The sequence below is a fragment of the Sander lucioperca genome, chromosome 14 (assembly GCF_008315115.2).
Source record: "Sander lucioperca isolate FBNREF2018 chromosome 14, SLUC_FBN_1.2, whole genome shotgun sequence".
In the NCBI taxonomy this organism is placed as follows: Eukaryota; Metazoa; Chordata; class Actinopteri; order Perciformes; family Percidae; genus Sander; species Sander lucioperca.
Window position 1 is genome coordinate 20,283,869 of NC_050186.1, and position 13,962 is coordinate 20,297,830.

Consider the following 13,962-nt stretch of genomic DNA (forward strand, 5'->3'; position numbering starts at 1 on the left):
ACTACATCCATGAACAGAGACAGAATAAGACAGAATAAGAGGTGTTTAAATCATATTTCTAGGCAGCACTAACACTGATTTATGCAGCCTTTTGTAAGTAATAAACTAATAATATCAAAATAACGGAAATACAAAAATATGGTGTTAAATTTTGGCGCAGCTTTGTTGATGGGGGAGGTCTAGTGTCGAAATGTAATGATGGGCTAATCCCCTCGCATGCGTAATGAGAGCTCGTGCGTGCCAAGAGCAAGGCTCAAAACCAAACCGCCATCTGCCCGACGCACAGAGTTTGCTCTGAAGAACACGGCGACGCATCGCTTTTTACGCACAACCTAATTGCGGTATTACACACAGCTCGATCTTTGTCACATTATGATGGTTTCATGTGCAGCACGCGTCCGGGTGCAATTCTGAGCTTTTGGAGATCGATTTACACTTTCCCCGGAGCTGCAGAGTTGATTTATCACTCGCTTTTCTCGTGCGTAAAACCTGTTTGGTGCGTCAAGAGGCAACAAATCCGCTGAAAAGTCTAGTATTCCCGGGATATTTGAGCCTAAACATTAAGATGGAAAACTTTACAACAGCTCCAGAGCTGAACCACACTTTGGGGGTTTGGACGGACTACAGTATCCAGTACAAAGTGATAAGTAGTTTATTGCTTTTCGCGATTTGCGCTTTAGGAATCGTTGGCAACGTTATGGTCATCCTGGTAGTGCTCACTACCAAACACATGAGGACTCCAACCAACTGCTACCTGGTGAGTTTAGCAGTGGCTGATCTGATGGTGCTGACAGCGGCTTGTTTACCGACCATCACGGAAAGCATCTTGGGATCCTGGGTGTTTGGCCACTATGGGTGCCTCTTCATCACCTACTTCCAGTATCTCGGGATCAACGCCTCCTCTTGCTCCATAACAGCGTTCACTATAGAGAGATATATCGCCATCTGTCATCCGATTAAAGCCCAGTTTCTGTGCACCCTGTCCAGAGCAAAAAAGATCATTTTGTTCGTTTGGGCTTTTACTTCTCTGTACTGTATGATGTGGTTCTATCTGTCAGACATCAATGAGCTGGTGTATGACAACATCACTATCATCACCTGCGGCTACAGAGTCCCCAGGAAGTATTATTTACCTATTTACTTCTTTGATTTTGGCGTCTTCTTCGTGTTGCCGCTGCTGCTCTCCGCGGTCTTGTACGGACTCATCGCCAGGATCCTTTTCCTCAACCCGCTGCCCTCCGACCCCAAAGACAAGAAGAAGAACGGACACAACAACAACACCAACAATAAGAGAACCAGCTGCAAAAACTCCCGTCACTCCAGCTCCACCGCGACCTCCCGCAGACAGGTGGGTGGCGTGTGAGCCTGGAGAGGATAACAGCCAGGCTGCCACTTCAGTGCTGCTGATCTTTAACAAGGGAATACATTCTGCTGAGGATGTGACTGAAAATGTTATTTACTCAAGTACTGTATTTAAGTACAAATATATGGTACTTGTACTTTTTTGGAGTATTTAAGTTTTTTGAAGATTGTACACAAAACTTATGATGCAATAAAAAAAGATAATTTCAGGACAAATGTAAGCCTATACAAAATACTTCAAATTTGCTCCACAAAATCAAAATGCTGATGCATGCATCACCAATAATACGTCACTAAAATAATTCAAGGGGCATTTTTCAACATCAAGTATTTTTACTTTTGAAAACGTATATTTTGCTGATAATACTTGCATACCTTTCAGTGCAGTTTCAATGTGCAGTTTCAATTTTACAAGTTTTTTTTTAAATGCAACAACTGGCATTTTCTCTGCATAAGCTATTTTTCCAACTTAATTAAAAAACCTGTTTGAGTCATTATAGGATTGAATGGCTTTAGATTAATATCTGTTGCATTACACTTCATCACAGATTCTCTACATAAACACAACATCCTATTGTAACCTCTTTAAGTTCCTCTTAGTACTCAGTGTCCAGGAAAAACATTGTTAGAGGCACATTTTGGCTTTACTCTCTAAGAAAAAACCATTGAAGGGGCGATTCACCCAGATTACAAAAATGAATAAAATGATTATTAAATAAACAAACAAACAAATCAATTAATTAGTACATTAGTGCTGCAACTCCACTTATTTTCATTAATATATTAATCTGGGAATCTTCTCAATTAATCAATTAACCGCTTAGTTTTTAAATCCAAGTTTACATGTCTTATTTTGTTCGACCAACAGTCCCAAACCTAAATATATTCAGTTTATAATCATAGAATATCACAATAAAATAGCAAATGTTTATATTTGTGAAGCCACAACCAGCAACCTTTTGGCATTTCTGCTTTAAAAAATTATTTAACGATAACTAACTTTACAATTGATCGATTATGAAAACTGTTGATTAATTTAATTGAGTAATTGACTTATTGTTTCAGCTCTAAAATAAATGAATATATATATATATATATATATATATATATATATATATATATATATATATATATATATATATGACCTGTAGTGGGTCTATAGCGGTTAGTTTTGTTTTCATGTAGCTACTAAAAGTGCCTTTTGTGAATTGCCTCTTTAAAAACTTAAAAAAAAAAAAAAAACTTAAAAAAAAAAAGATTTAAAATGGTCAGAATTTCCTTATTCTCAACAACAAAAAAGGCCTCTTTATAGATGTTCATGAACTCATTTTTATAAAGAGAAGGAACTGAATATGTTTACCATGTGTGGCTCCATATCTGTTATTTTTATTTACTTGTTCACAGCTCAACAGTATTGATTTGGCCACTAAAGACTCCTCTGGGAGTTTTATTGCAGCAGCAGTTCTCATATTTCTGCTTGTCGCACGCTACAGGTGACCAAGATGCTGGCTGTGGTGGTAATCCTGTTTGCCACGCTCTGGATGCCGTACCGCACTCTGGTGGTGGTCAACTCCTTCCTGGACCGGGCCTACCTGGACAGCTGGTTCCTGCTGTTCTGCAGAATCTGCATCTACCTCAACAGCGCCATCAACCCGGTCATCTACAACGCCATGTCTCAGAAGTTTCGCGCTGCTTTCCGCAAGATCTGCTGCTGCGGGAGGAAAGGCTTGGATAAACCCGCCGCCTACAGCGTGGCCATCACGTACAGCGCAGTAAAGGATTCCTCGATGGTGGAGGGCACCGATCACTTCACAACAGAGCTGGAGGAGCTCACTGTCACAGACGACCTGCTGCCTGATCAGAAAATGATGTTCCCAGACCCTTGTGTGTACGGGAAGGTGAATTTCAGCGACGCCTAAAGTTTGTTTGAGGCCAGATGATTCTGAGGGTCAATCAAGATTTAAAGAGTTTGAAAATGTTGCTTAATGGAATCTGTTAAGTGGGACTATTGTTTCCTGAGTGCCTGCTGACCTTTTCAAAGCCAGGCTGCTTTGGCTAGAGATGTAAACACAGATTACAGCTACTGATGCGTAATGACAGTCTTTGAGGCACAAAGCCGAGAATGATCCCGTACATTGTAAAGCAACAAACATCGTCAGATAAGCACTCTCTTATTGCATAGGTGTTATCTTATCTTGGACCTACCCACATTATACATCGTGTATGAGTCAACAAAACAAAAACACTATTGGATCGTTAAAGGGGACATATCATGAAAAACTCACTTTTTCGTGCTTGTACACATACATTTGGGTAAATGGAGTGCTGACCAACCCACAGGGTTTTGGGCTGCTTAGATCAGAAAACTGCTTTGATCAGATTCAACAAGCCATTCAGATATGGCTCCCCTTCCTACAGTATGTCACATGCAGGCTCATTAGAATACACCGCCCTTCATCTGAGAATCACCACCCACAGCTTGAGAACTACCTTTGCAAAGGTGCGCAGTATTTTTCTCGCAAGCCAATCGGAACAGACTAGGATTTTATGTGAGAGGGCTTAAAGAGACAGGCGCTAAAACTGAGCATTTCAGACAGAGGGTGATTACAGGTATGTTCAGACAATTAGTATGAGAAACAAAATGTGTTTTTTGAACATTAAAGCATGTTAACATGTTCTAGCAAGAACCCATAATACAAGTATGAATGTATAAACGATCAAGATATGTCTCCTTTAAAGCTGCACAGGGCAGCGTGGCATACGGGTGGCTCCAAATGGCAGCGAGAGGTTACAGTCTGACATAACGTGAACCCAGAAATCGTGCAAACCGACACAGTCATGCTTACCAACACAGCCGGTCAGTGATGCTTTTATCCCAAAGGATACCAAAGAGATAACAGAAGCAAAAAGAATAACAGCATCAAGTACGGCTTGGAAGAGTTGAATTCAGTCTTCATGTTCTGAGTCACCCTTGACCGCACTGTACATACTAACATTCAGGACTGGCCATTTTCCTCACTTTCAGAAAGACTTAGGCTGATGTTTCCCGAGCAGGCGGCACCATTAAAGAGTGAGTCACACCTGAACCCTCACGGACAAAACCGGCTGTATTTTTATCGTGAAGGACTCATATACAGCCTTGAGCATGATATGAAAACCAAGACAGGCTGTGTTGAGTGTGTACTGGAGGCCGGCTTCATTCTTTATAAAGATCTCTTAATGGTTTGTTGAGTTTTTCCACTGCAAAGTGTTCACTGACAGAGAGCGAAAACAAAGTACATAAAGCACTTTGTACTGCCAGAATCTATTCAAAACAAAAATGGCACTGTAGGACGGAAGCAGCTAGGTTGTTGTAAACCGACGTACACATATAATAACTCTATGATAAACAAGACTAACATTAAGTTAATTGAGATTCAACTGTTCCTAGCAACTGCTATGAGTCACTACTGGTTACAGCAAAATAACCCCTCTTTCCAAACAGAAAATGAAATGAACATAAAACCCTCTGGGCTGCAGAGAATCTACACCATAATCCTTTTTATTGACGTGTTAATATTTACAACCTGATTTATTATTGTAGGGAAAGAAACCTGTAACCACACCCACCAGTGATGTCACAGTGTACTGAAACAGCCTGGAGTACACCTCTACATCAGCACAGACTTTCACTGCTGTTAAGTTACTTCTTAAACGTTTGTAAATTAATTAATAAGTGCATTTAAAAAACACATTATTAACTATTTATAAAGAAGCAAAGTCACAACACTTTATTGATGACTTTCCTAATAGTCTCCAGGTATAAATGTTAATAAAGTGTTAATATATTTTAATACAGCCTTAGTTACAACATAACCCTTATAAAAACTGCCTTATTAGACTATTACTCGATGATTCTCTTATATATTTGTTTGAGCAGCAGTGCCTGTAACCCTCAATGCTTTACACTGTAAAAGACTTTATATAGTTACAGAGATTGAAGGCCCTTACACACATGCACTGAAAAAAAATTATCCAGACATTGCCCGGCAGAGCTGGAGGTTGGAATGCAAATGTCCGAATCAGTTGGATCAGACATCAAAAGGTCTTTACCCTGCCAGCTCCAGAGTACAAAGTCTGTGTAATGTCCGATTAAGCCCAAAGTGTGAGAATTCACAGAAATCGTATGGGTGTGTTTAGATGTTTCTGTCGGCTGGCCAAAACACGGGATGAAAACTAAGAAGTTAAGGAAGAAGGGTGATGTACACAAAGACGGCAACGAAAATGTATAACTGGAGAGACAACATTTGGAAACTTCTGTCGGTAAGGGCCGATGCTGAAATCATTAGACAAATTCAAGGAACAGCAAGAGACTCTGTTGTTTATGACCAAATTACAAAAAAAACAGCTCTGTGACGCAGCGTAATCCGCGCCACGTCCTGTCTGCTGCACACCCCGCACATTTATTTATTTTTGCAGGGTGGTAGGGGAAGACTCATGAATATTCATTAGGGGACTCATCCCTGATTGGCTCGCCCTGACATTCTTACCCTAACCATAACCAATCCACGCCTCTTGCCTAAACTTAACCAACCCAACCAGAGCAGACAACGAGTACTAGCCATTCAAGGATGAGTTCCCTAATGAATATTCATGAGTCTCCCCCTACCACCCTGCAAAAAAAAAAAATAGGCGCACGCCCCACCAAGCGCCACCCCTCATTTAAACCAGAGTATTTCCAGTAAGTGAGAATACATCTGATACAAACAATCTCCTGTTGTGTGCCACGTGTTAAAGGGAAACTCTGAACTATGTCCAGACCTGATTTTTCAGACATTGTCTGGAGTTCATATGTGAAAAACGGCTTTTGTGTTACATACAAATTATGTTAATATATTTGATCTAAGCATCAGTGTTCAAGTTGAAGCAAAGTGAAGTGAATGTTTTGGTCCGTGATTTGTATCATGTGAACTTTGGATTTACAAACCATCGCTTTGCTCGTCTCGCTCTTTAGTTGTGAAAGCCATCAGCGAACGTGGCTGGATGAACGTGTGATGTTTTCTGCCAGATCAGTGACTGTTTATGAATGTCCGAGCACAGTCTGCCACACAGGGGAATATAATTGGGCATCAGCAGCTAAGGAAGATGAAGCTCTTGCGCTGAAACAGTGGTTTCATCTACTACTATATGTAGAAAATGTTGAATGTTTAATGATTGTACCAATACTGTACATGCCTGGAGTATCAGTAGATTCATGCACTTGTGTATGTTGTTCCCAGTGTATTGAAATATATTGTTACAGTATATATAGTAACTAATCTGTTTGTCAGGCAGAAGTTATCTGTATATTGTTATGCCACTTTTTCTTTCGTCATTGTCCATTAGAACATAAATATTATTTTGTGATGTACAATTTGGAAGCTGCTGCCTTGGTCTCGCTTTTTAGAATAATGTGATCCTTTGAGTGTGTTTGATGGTTATCTAGAAATTGCTAATTTGTACATTTTATCTTTATGTCCCAAATAAAGTTGTTTCCGGAATTAGAGTAGATGGTTTTTACAATTTTTCTTTTAATTTTCTCCCTTTGAGTCTACAGAAATGCATACCTGGGGGCGTCAACTTCTCTTTTCCATTAGAAATTAAACTGATTAGACTTATCTATTTTTTTTATTTTATTGGTTTATTTGATAGGGACCATGCATATTTATGAACATTGTTGTATAAAAACACCATGTAAATATGCCAGAATTAGTTAAAATAACTACTTTCCATCTGCAGTCACTAGGCAGGTAACATAAGACTAACAGAGACAACCAGCAGTCATACAGCGCTCATTTACTATACATTAAAATGTACACATAATAGTGACATTGACAAAACAAACAAGCAAAACAAAAATACATGATGCATGATACATGACAAGACGTTATTCATCCACCTCTATACTGCATTCGATTTACCAGTGAAAGTGTATGGGTAAAGAAATGTGTGACTGTTAAAAGTGAGTGCATCTCTGGTTTTCTAGAAGCCACTGTTTTAAATGAGTTTTAAAAGTGTTGAATGTAGGACACTATCTTATTGGGAGGGGCAAGCTATTCCAGAGTTTACCTCCTATTATTGACAATACGTTTTGTCCAAAAGTGGTGCGTCTAAATGGTATCACACAGTCCCCTTTTACAGATGCCCGTGTACTTCCTCCGCTTTCAAGTCTCCGAATGAAGCCATGCAGCGGAGGGGAGGGGCAAGATCTGATGAGCAGGTGACCCCTTTTATGGCAGCCTTGGCCACCAGTGTATGAGTGCATGTGTGAATGGGCTGAATGGTGCATGAAGTGTGTAAAGCCCTTTGAGTAGTCGCTAAGACTAGAAAAGAGCTATATATATATGCAGTCCATTTACCATTTACTACTTACTTTACTACTTTAGCAGGAATGGGCTTTAGTCAAAGGACAGGAGTAGGAAGATTCAAAATGACAAATCCAAAGTTCCTGAAATGAAATGCCTTTCTTGGACATTCAGTGGATTAAAAAGACTACTAGCCAACAAGAGCCCACCTTTGAGTGGTCGTTAAGACTAGAAAAGGACTATATAAAAGCAGTTAATTTAGGCTAAGATATACCCTTCTGCTTTTTATGTCTGTCTGTTAACTGATGGATGAGTGAATCATAATCACGGCGTTAAATCATAGGTGTGAAGTGATAGGAGTGTGAGTGTTGTGTTGACAGATTGTGTTGCTGCCCCCAAATGGCCAAAAAGATCACTTAATAGCCTACAACTTTAAAGAATAACAATTGAATGGTTATTTTATTGATGTATCCACATCACTCATACTCATGATTGTGAATAGGCCTACACTGTTATGATTTGATTAAAGATTTGATTACTTTTAGATTAATTTATTCCACAGAGACAACAAATCATAATCATGTGGTGCTTTGCTGACAGACAGCTCCTTTGACATCTGACTTTGACAGAATGGAAATTTACTGATGTTTAGAACGTAAATGTGTCAAACCACATATCCCATCACATCCATCACTTTGAATTAGACAATAACACTCATTTGCATACAAATGGACAACCTTCCTACATTTACCTTGAGAGAATATGTGAAGAAATAAACACTGCACTTCTCACCAATAAATGTAAATTATGTTACCATATCTACTGAGCATCATCCAATATAATTTCAGCCTCAGAGCAATTTAATCTGCTAATTTACTGCCATCGCAGGACTAAATTGCATGAGTGGAATTTCAAAAGGCTCCATACAATTTCTCTGGAGTGTAAATAATGTTTTGATATGAGCCCTCCCCCTACCTGTATACGCAGATGTTGGTCTGCTGTCGGCTCCAGAATCAGAGGTGAGAGGCTATAAACCACCTTAGAAAGAAGACGGACACCAAAGCTAAGCAATGTACTACTGTAGACGGGACCAAAACGTATTTTAGCCACCTAAAGACAATCTGTATGAGTTTGAATTTAGAAATGTATTCACTGCTTTGCCTTGCTCAATAGTCAGCCCTTTCCGAAAGAGGAACTGAAGCCGTTATCTATGCTCTGTTCAACGTCACCAGACTCATTTGACAAAAACAGTCATTTTAACTTGCAGAACACGGGAGTTGCTGGTCGAACGCTGCCTTGCTCGGTCAGTTTGTTTGTGTTATTGTGAGACTTTGGTGTTTAAGGGTTAGTTTGGTTTCAAAGGAGTCTGGTGGCTTTGAAGGGAGCATGGATAACAGCTTCAGTTCCTCATCAGAAAGGGCTTTCTGATGGCAAGGTAAAGCGGTGAAAATATTCACAACAGTACATTCCTTAGCTTCTGTGTCAGTACTCCTGCCTGTTTCTTCAAACTGGGAGCGTGCTGACCGCCATCTAGCCTACTGCAAGTACTGTAATACACTGACTATGGATAAGTACCTCATAGAACCCTGCTTCCAAAAATCCAAACTATATCTTTATCCTATCTCTCCCTGATGACACTTTTTGGGTTTCCTATAGGTTTACTAAACCCAATTTAGCCTAAACTCAACATTAATCAGTTGTAATATTACTAACTAGCACTAAAGAGACTTCATCAAGACAAGTGGCAGGTGATTACTGGCTATTGCAGAGCAGAAACAACAATTATCTATTTAACAAGAACAAAATCCAAAAACCTGTAGATTACCACTTGAAATTATGCCCTTGTATGCAGGATGCAGGCCTCGAATTAGATGAATAACATTACTGTACCACTATAATATTAAGAAGTCTGAAATTAGCCTAATCAAGTGTCAAAACAGACAAGGTGCAAAAGAGGGACTGATGAAGTGACAGTATAGTTGAAAGAGAGAAATACTGTAAGAGGGTGGGGGTGGGGGGGGAAAGAAAGATGAAGGATGAGCAGAGAGAGAGGAAAAAAATTATATAAGAAACTTTCTGGCTCATTAACTCTGAAATGAAAGTGTTTCAGCACAATAAAAAGAGGGTTGTTCTGTGATAATGGGACTGTAATGCTCATCATGACACCCTGGACAGAGACAGCAACAAAGACAAGGGGTGGCGTAAGTGTAATTACAGCTCTCCTGCAACAAGAGAGCATTATGACTAATTACACGTGGAAGAAAACGTACTGTGACGAATTTACTTGTCCTTTTAAATAAATAAAAATCACAGTGACAGACTTAGTTTTGGTCTTTTCATGAGCTTTGTTGACAATAAGAAAAATATAAAATATCACCAGCCTTATCCTTTAAAGCTGCTCTAATCAATATTTTTATATTAACAATGGATGAAGAGATGTCTAATGTGAAAGGGGTCATCTTTTATTTTTAACTTTTGTTTGGTTTTCACCCCTCCAGCTAGTGTTTAAAGGAATAGTTTGACATTATTGAGAAACATGCGTATTTGTTTACTAGCCGAGAGTTAAATGTGAAGATCAATTTCTCATGTATGATAAATGGGAAGCTACCACCAGAAGCTGGTTAGCTTAGCTTAGCATAAAGACTGTCAATAGGGGGAAACAGCTAGCTGGCTCTGTCCAAAAGTAATAAAATTCACCTACCAGCTCCTATAAACCTCACTTAGTCACACACCTTATGTCTTTGTATTACTTACTACTGTAAGCTAAGCGGTGATCATGTGATCTGTGTATCATTGAGGGAATGCAATCATGACAATCATAAATATTAAGTTTGGAATTGGTCTGTGTGTGTGTGTGTGTGTGTGTGTGTGTGTGTGTGTGTGTGTGTGTGTGTGTGAGAGACGGAAAGATGTTTGTTGGGTGACCATACAGATGTTATTTATGTTTGTGTTTAATGTTTTAATGTTTTAATTGTTGGAGCAGACGATGCAAGGACATTTTCTGGGTGAACAGACAAAGTTTTATCTTATTTCTCAAAATCTTGGGAAACTGCAGTTCACACCTTGCATAAGCTGACAGTAGACTATAATGTGTCTGTAATTACTGTAAACAATATATAATTTGAAAACAAGACAACATTGACAATATAAATCTGTAAGTGAACGTTACGCTTTCCATTGTGTCCAACATTCACTGCCTGGTGAAGAGACGACCGCACAGGTATGACATCAATAACATCTAATTACTTTCCCTCCATGTACTGATCCCACCGGGGAGGATCTCTATTCATTACCAAAAAAATGTGCAATCAACTCAATAATCATTTACCTACATGATTCTCCTATCTGGGTTTGTTTACTTTAATCGTTTAATCACTTAAAAAGGGGCCAATTACACCTGCAGAGAAAATCAGTCTTATCACGAGGAGCTGAGCTTTAATCACAAACCAAGTTTTTTGAAGGCCACTCAGTTACTCTTCACAGTTAAGATGGCATCATTCGGTGCATTGGCATTCGATTAAGATATATAAATACTAAAGTATGATTGATGATGAATTAAAGACCAATACTAATTTTAACAATAATTAAAACACAAACATGAGCAACAAACTGAGTAAAATGAATACATCTTAAACCTTGTGTTGTCTTCCCTTCAACCTTGAAAAAAACACTTTTTTTCAACGTTTTTGACGCCTTTTTCACAGTTTGTTTTTGCTTTTTCCAACGTTTTAAATTTTTACATTTTTCTTCTACACATTTTCAGTGCTTATTTCTATGTCTCATATTTTATGATATAAAACAAAAATTTAAAACCGGTCAATGTGACCCGAAGTCAACACAAGGGTTAATAACATACTGTATTAATTATGACAACGTATTTACTCCACCTTGAGTGTGTTAATATGCACACTAGTAAGCCGGTTTTGATCATATTCAGGATATATCCTATGAAACGATACATCTGGTTATTTAGCTTTGTGTACACGATTTTTAAATGTTCTCCTCCACAGCCATCATTTCTGTACTCAACTATTTGTTTCTTGTTTTTTAATTAGTAAAGTAATAATCTGAGATGTGACAGTAAAATGTACTGAAGGCTGAACTATGAACAATAACATGTCTCTCCGATTGTGGCACGTTACTCGGCCCTAATACGCTCTGTACTTTGTACTGCAGAATATAGAATAGAGCTACACTGGAATCTGTTCGGCAAACTCAAAGAACTTTAAGTTGGGCTCCAAATATTATATTCTAATTAACAAACATTTACAACTAAATTAATTAAATGTAATTGATTTAAAACTGCTTTTTCTTTTATTGAATGTCATGGGATGCACTTGGTTTCTGGAGTCAGTCGCGTAATCCCCATTATCTTCCTTCTTTGATTGTGATTCATGCATTAGCATCAGTTAAAGAACTACAATATCTTGTACTGAATAACTGAATGTGTACCTGTATTACATGGCATCATTGAAAATACAAACACTGGTGTGAAATAGGAGCCAGCTGCACATCGTTGTAGTCTGATGAAACATGATTTTAATTTAGAGCAAGATCAACTTTCCTGAGCCTGCATCCAATGAAACTCACAGAGGGACTGATAAAAAATATTTTTAAAGCATGGCTGTCAATCTTGAAAATTCTTTTTAATAAAGTCCTCAAAAGGCATGTGGTGTTAACCTGATCACAGCAATATGAAGGTTTGGTAAATGCAGACGGTGAGCGGTAACTATCTTTCATTACTCAATTCTCTGTGGTCAGATGGCTTGATAAAGTGTAATAAAGGCCGTCCTTAGAGAAATTAGCCATTTAAGTAATCTAAGGATGCTGGTACAGCTATTAAAAACAAGTGGTGCAGTCTAATTGAATTGCACACCAATAATTCAATAAAAACAGAGTAAAACTAGATTTTCCTGAGCAAAACAATGACCGAGAAAAGAGAAAAGAGTGATTACCGAGTCTATTGTGTGGCTGTAGCGGACGTAAACAAATCGCCTCGGAAACCGGCAACACTCAGGGGAGCTGAGGAAACAAATTGCAGATAGTTTTCAGAAAACCATCCTGATAGCTATTGAATTGTAAAGCCAAACTGCCTTTGACTGGGACTCACGCTGATCCACTGGTTCCTTGGTTATTCCAGTTCACACAACACTGGCAATTTCAAGCTTTAATAAATAAGTTAGAGCAGTTTCTGAAGATCTGCAAGTTTTACCAGACAGCAAACACAGGCTGCAAATGAAAAGACATCTATTTGCGGATCTATTTCTTGCAGGAGTCAAAGGTGATGTTGTGTTTTATAGTCTTGCCTTTTTGGATCTAATCCTGCAAAAACCTTCATCTCTTGTTTCTTCCCCCTTTTGTTGTGTTGTAATCAAGGAAAATGTAAAAAAAAAAAAAAAAAAAAAAAAAAGTGGACCATCCTTTTCTTTCTACAATAAAGTCCATTAGTGTCTTTCTTGAATCTTTTCCTATCTGGTTGGTTGATTGGATGAGTGGGTTTCTTCAGGGTTTCTTAAAATGGAAAAAGAAAATGTCACTGCTGAACAAGTGTAGTTTACCAGAAGGATTTTGGCATTGGCATAAAGATTTAAAAAATGTAGTTCATTCAAACTGCAGCTCATCCCATATTTAATGCTGGGGGAAATGTTCAAAAGTTTAAATATGAAATTTCTTCCATTATCTGTCCCAGGTTTCTAAAATGCACATGTACTCTAGTTTAATATGTTAGAGGACAAATACATCAGACACCATGTATTTATTGTAGGTTGCTGTATAAATAACTGTATAATGTTCCTAATACTAGTATACTGTATAAATAACTGTCCAGTGTTCCTAATACTAGGATGGGTTAAGAATAAAGAAATACACTTTCACTACATCGTACATGTATGTGACTATTAAGAATAGTTTGTTTTTTTTTATAAACATACTCCCAAGCATGTATGAGAAGTGTAGCAATTCAATTTCAACCTTCACCAAAAAAAAGGTAGACGTGATTGAAATGTTAGGTGTCTTGAGATTTTAGGCTTCAAGTCCATCCAATCTGTCCAAGATTGAGGCCAATGCAAAAGGAGCCAGTGTGATGTGTGAAACATGTTTATGTAAATTTATGGAAATGACGGTCTCTTTCATACTTCCACAGTAATGATTGTAGAATGAGCTAAGAAGAGGAATTTCCTCAGCGTCCTCCTCCCCTCTGACCATCTGTCAAAAACTACAACCAACCATCAGTGCAGCACAGCCAGCCTTCAGTAAATCAGTCACTCATTAAGATACA

General features: G+C 38.4%; 1 protein-coding gene across 1 annotated transcript; it reads left to right on the forward strand.

Moving 5' to 3' along the window:
• The first annotated feature begins 273 nt into the window (after window positions 1-273).
• Window positions 274-5,084, forward strand: trhrb (thyrotropin-releasing hormone receptor b). The gene is made up of 3 exons (XM_035991790.1): window positions 274-510; window positions 544-1,348; window positions 2,856-5,084. The coding sequence occupies exons 2-3, from the start codon at window positions 566-568 to the stop codon at window positions 3,279-3,281; spliced, it is 1,209 nt and encodes a 402-aa protein (XP_035847683.1). The 5' UTR covers window positions 274-510; window positions 544-565; the 3' UTR covers window positions 3,282-5,084.
• The last annotated feature ends 8,878 nt before the right edge of the window (window positions 5,085-13,962 follow it).

Excerpts from the sequence above, each read along its gene's own strand:
- trhrb (XM_035991790.1), top strand. The coding sequence starts at position 566 with ATGGAAAACTTTACAACAGCTCCAGAGCTGAACCACACTTTGGGGGTT. Across the intron at positions 1,349-2,855 it reads CCGCGACCTCCCGCAGACAG|GTGACCAAGATGCTGGCTGT; the intron begins GTGGGTGGCGTG and ends CGCACGCTACAG.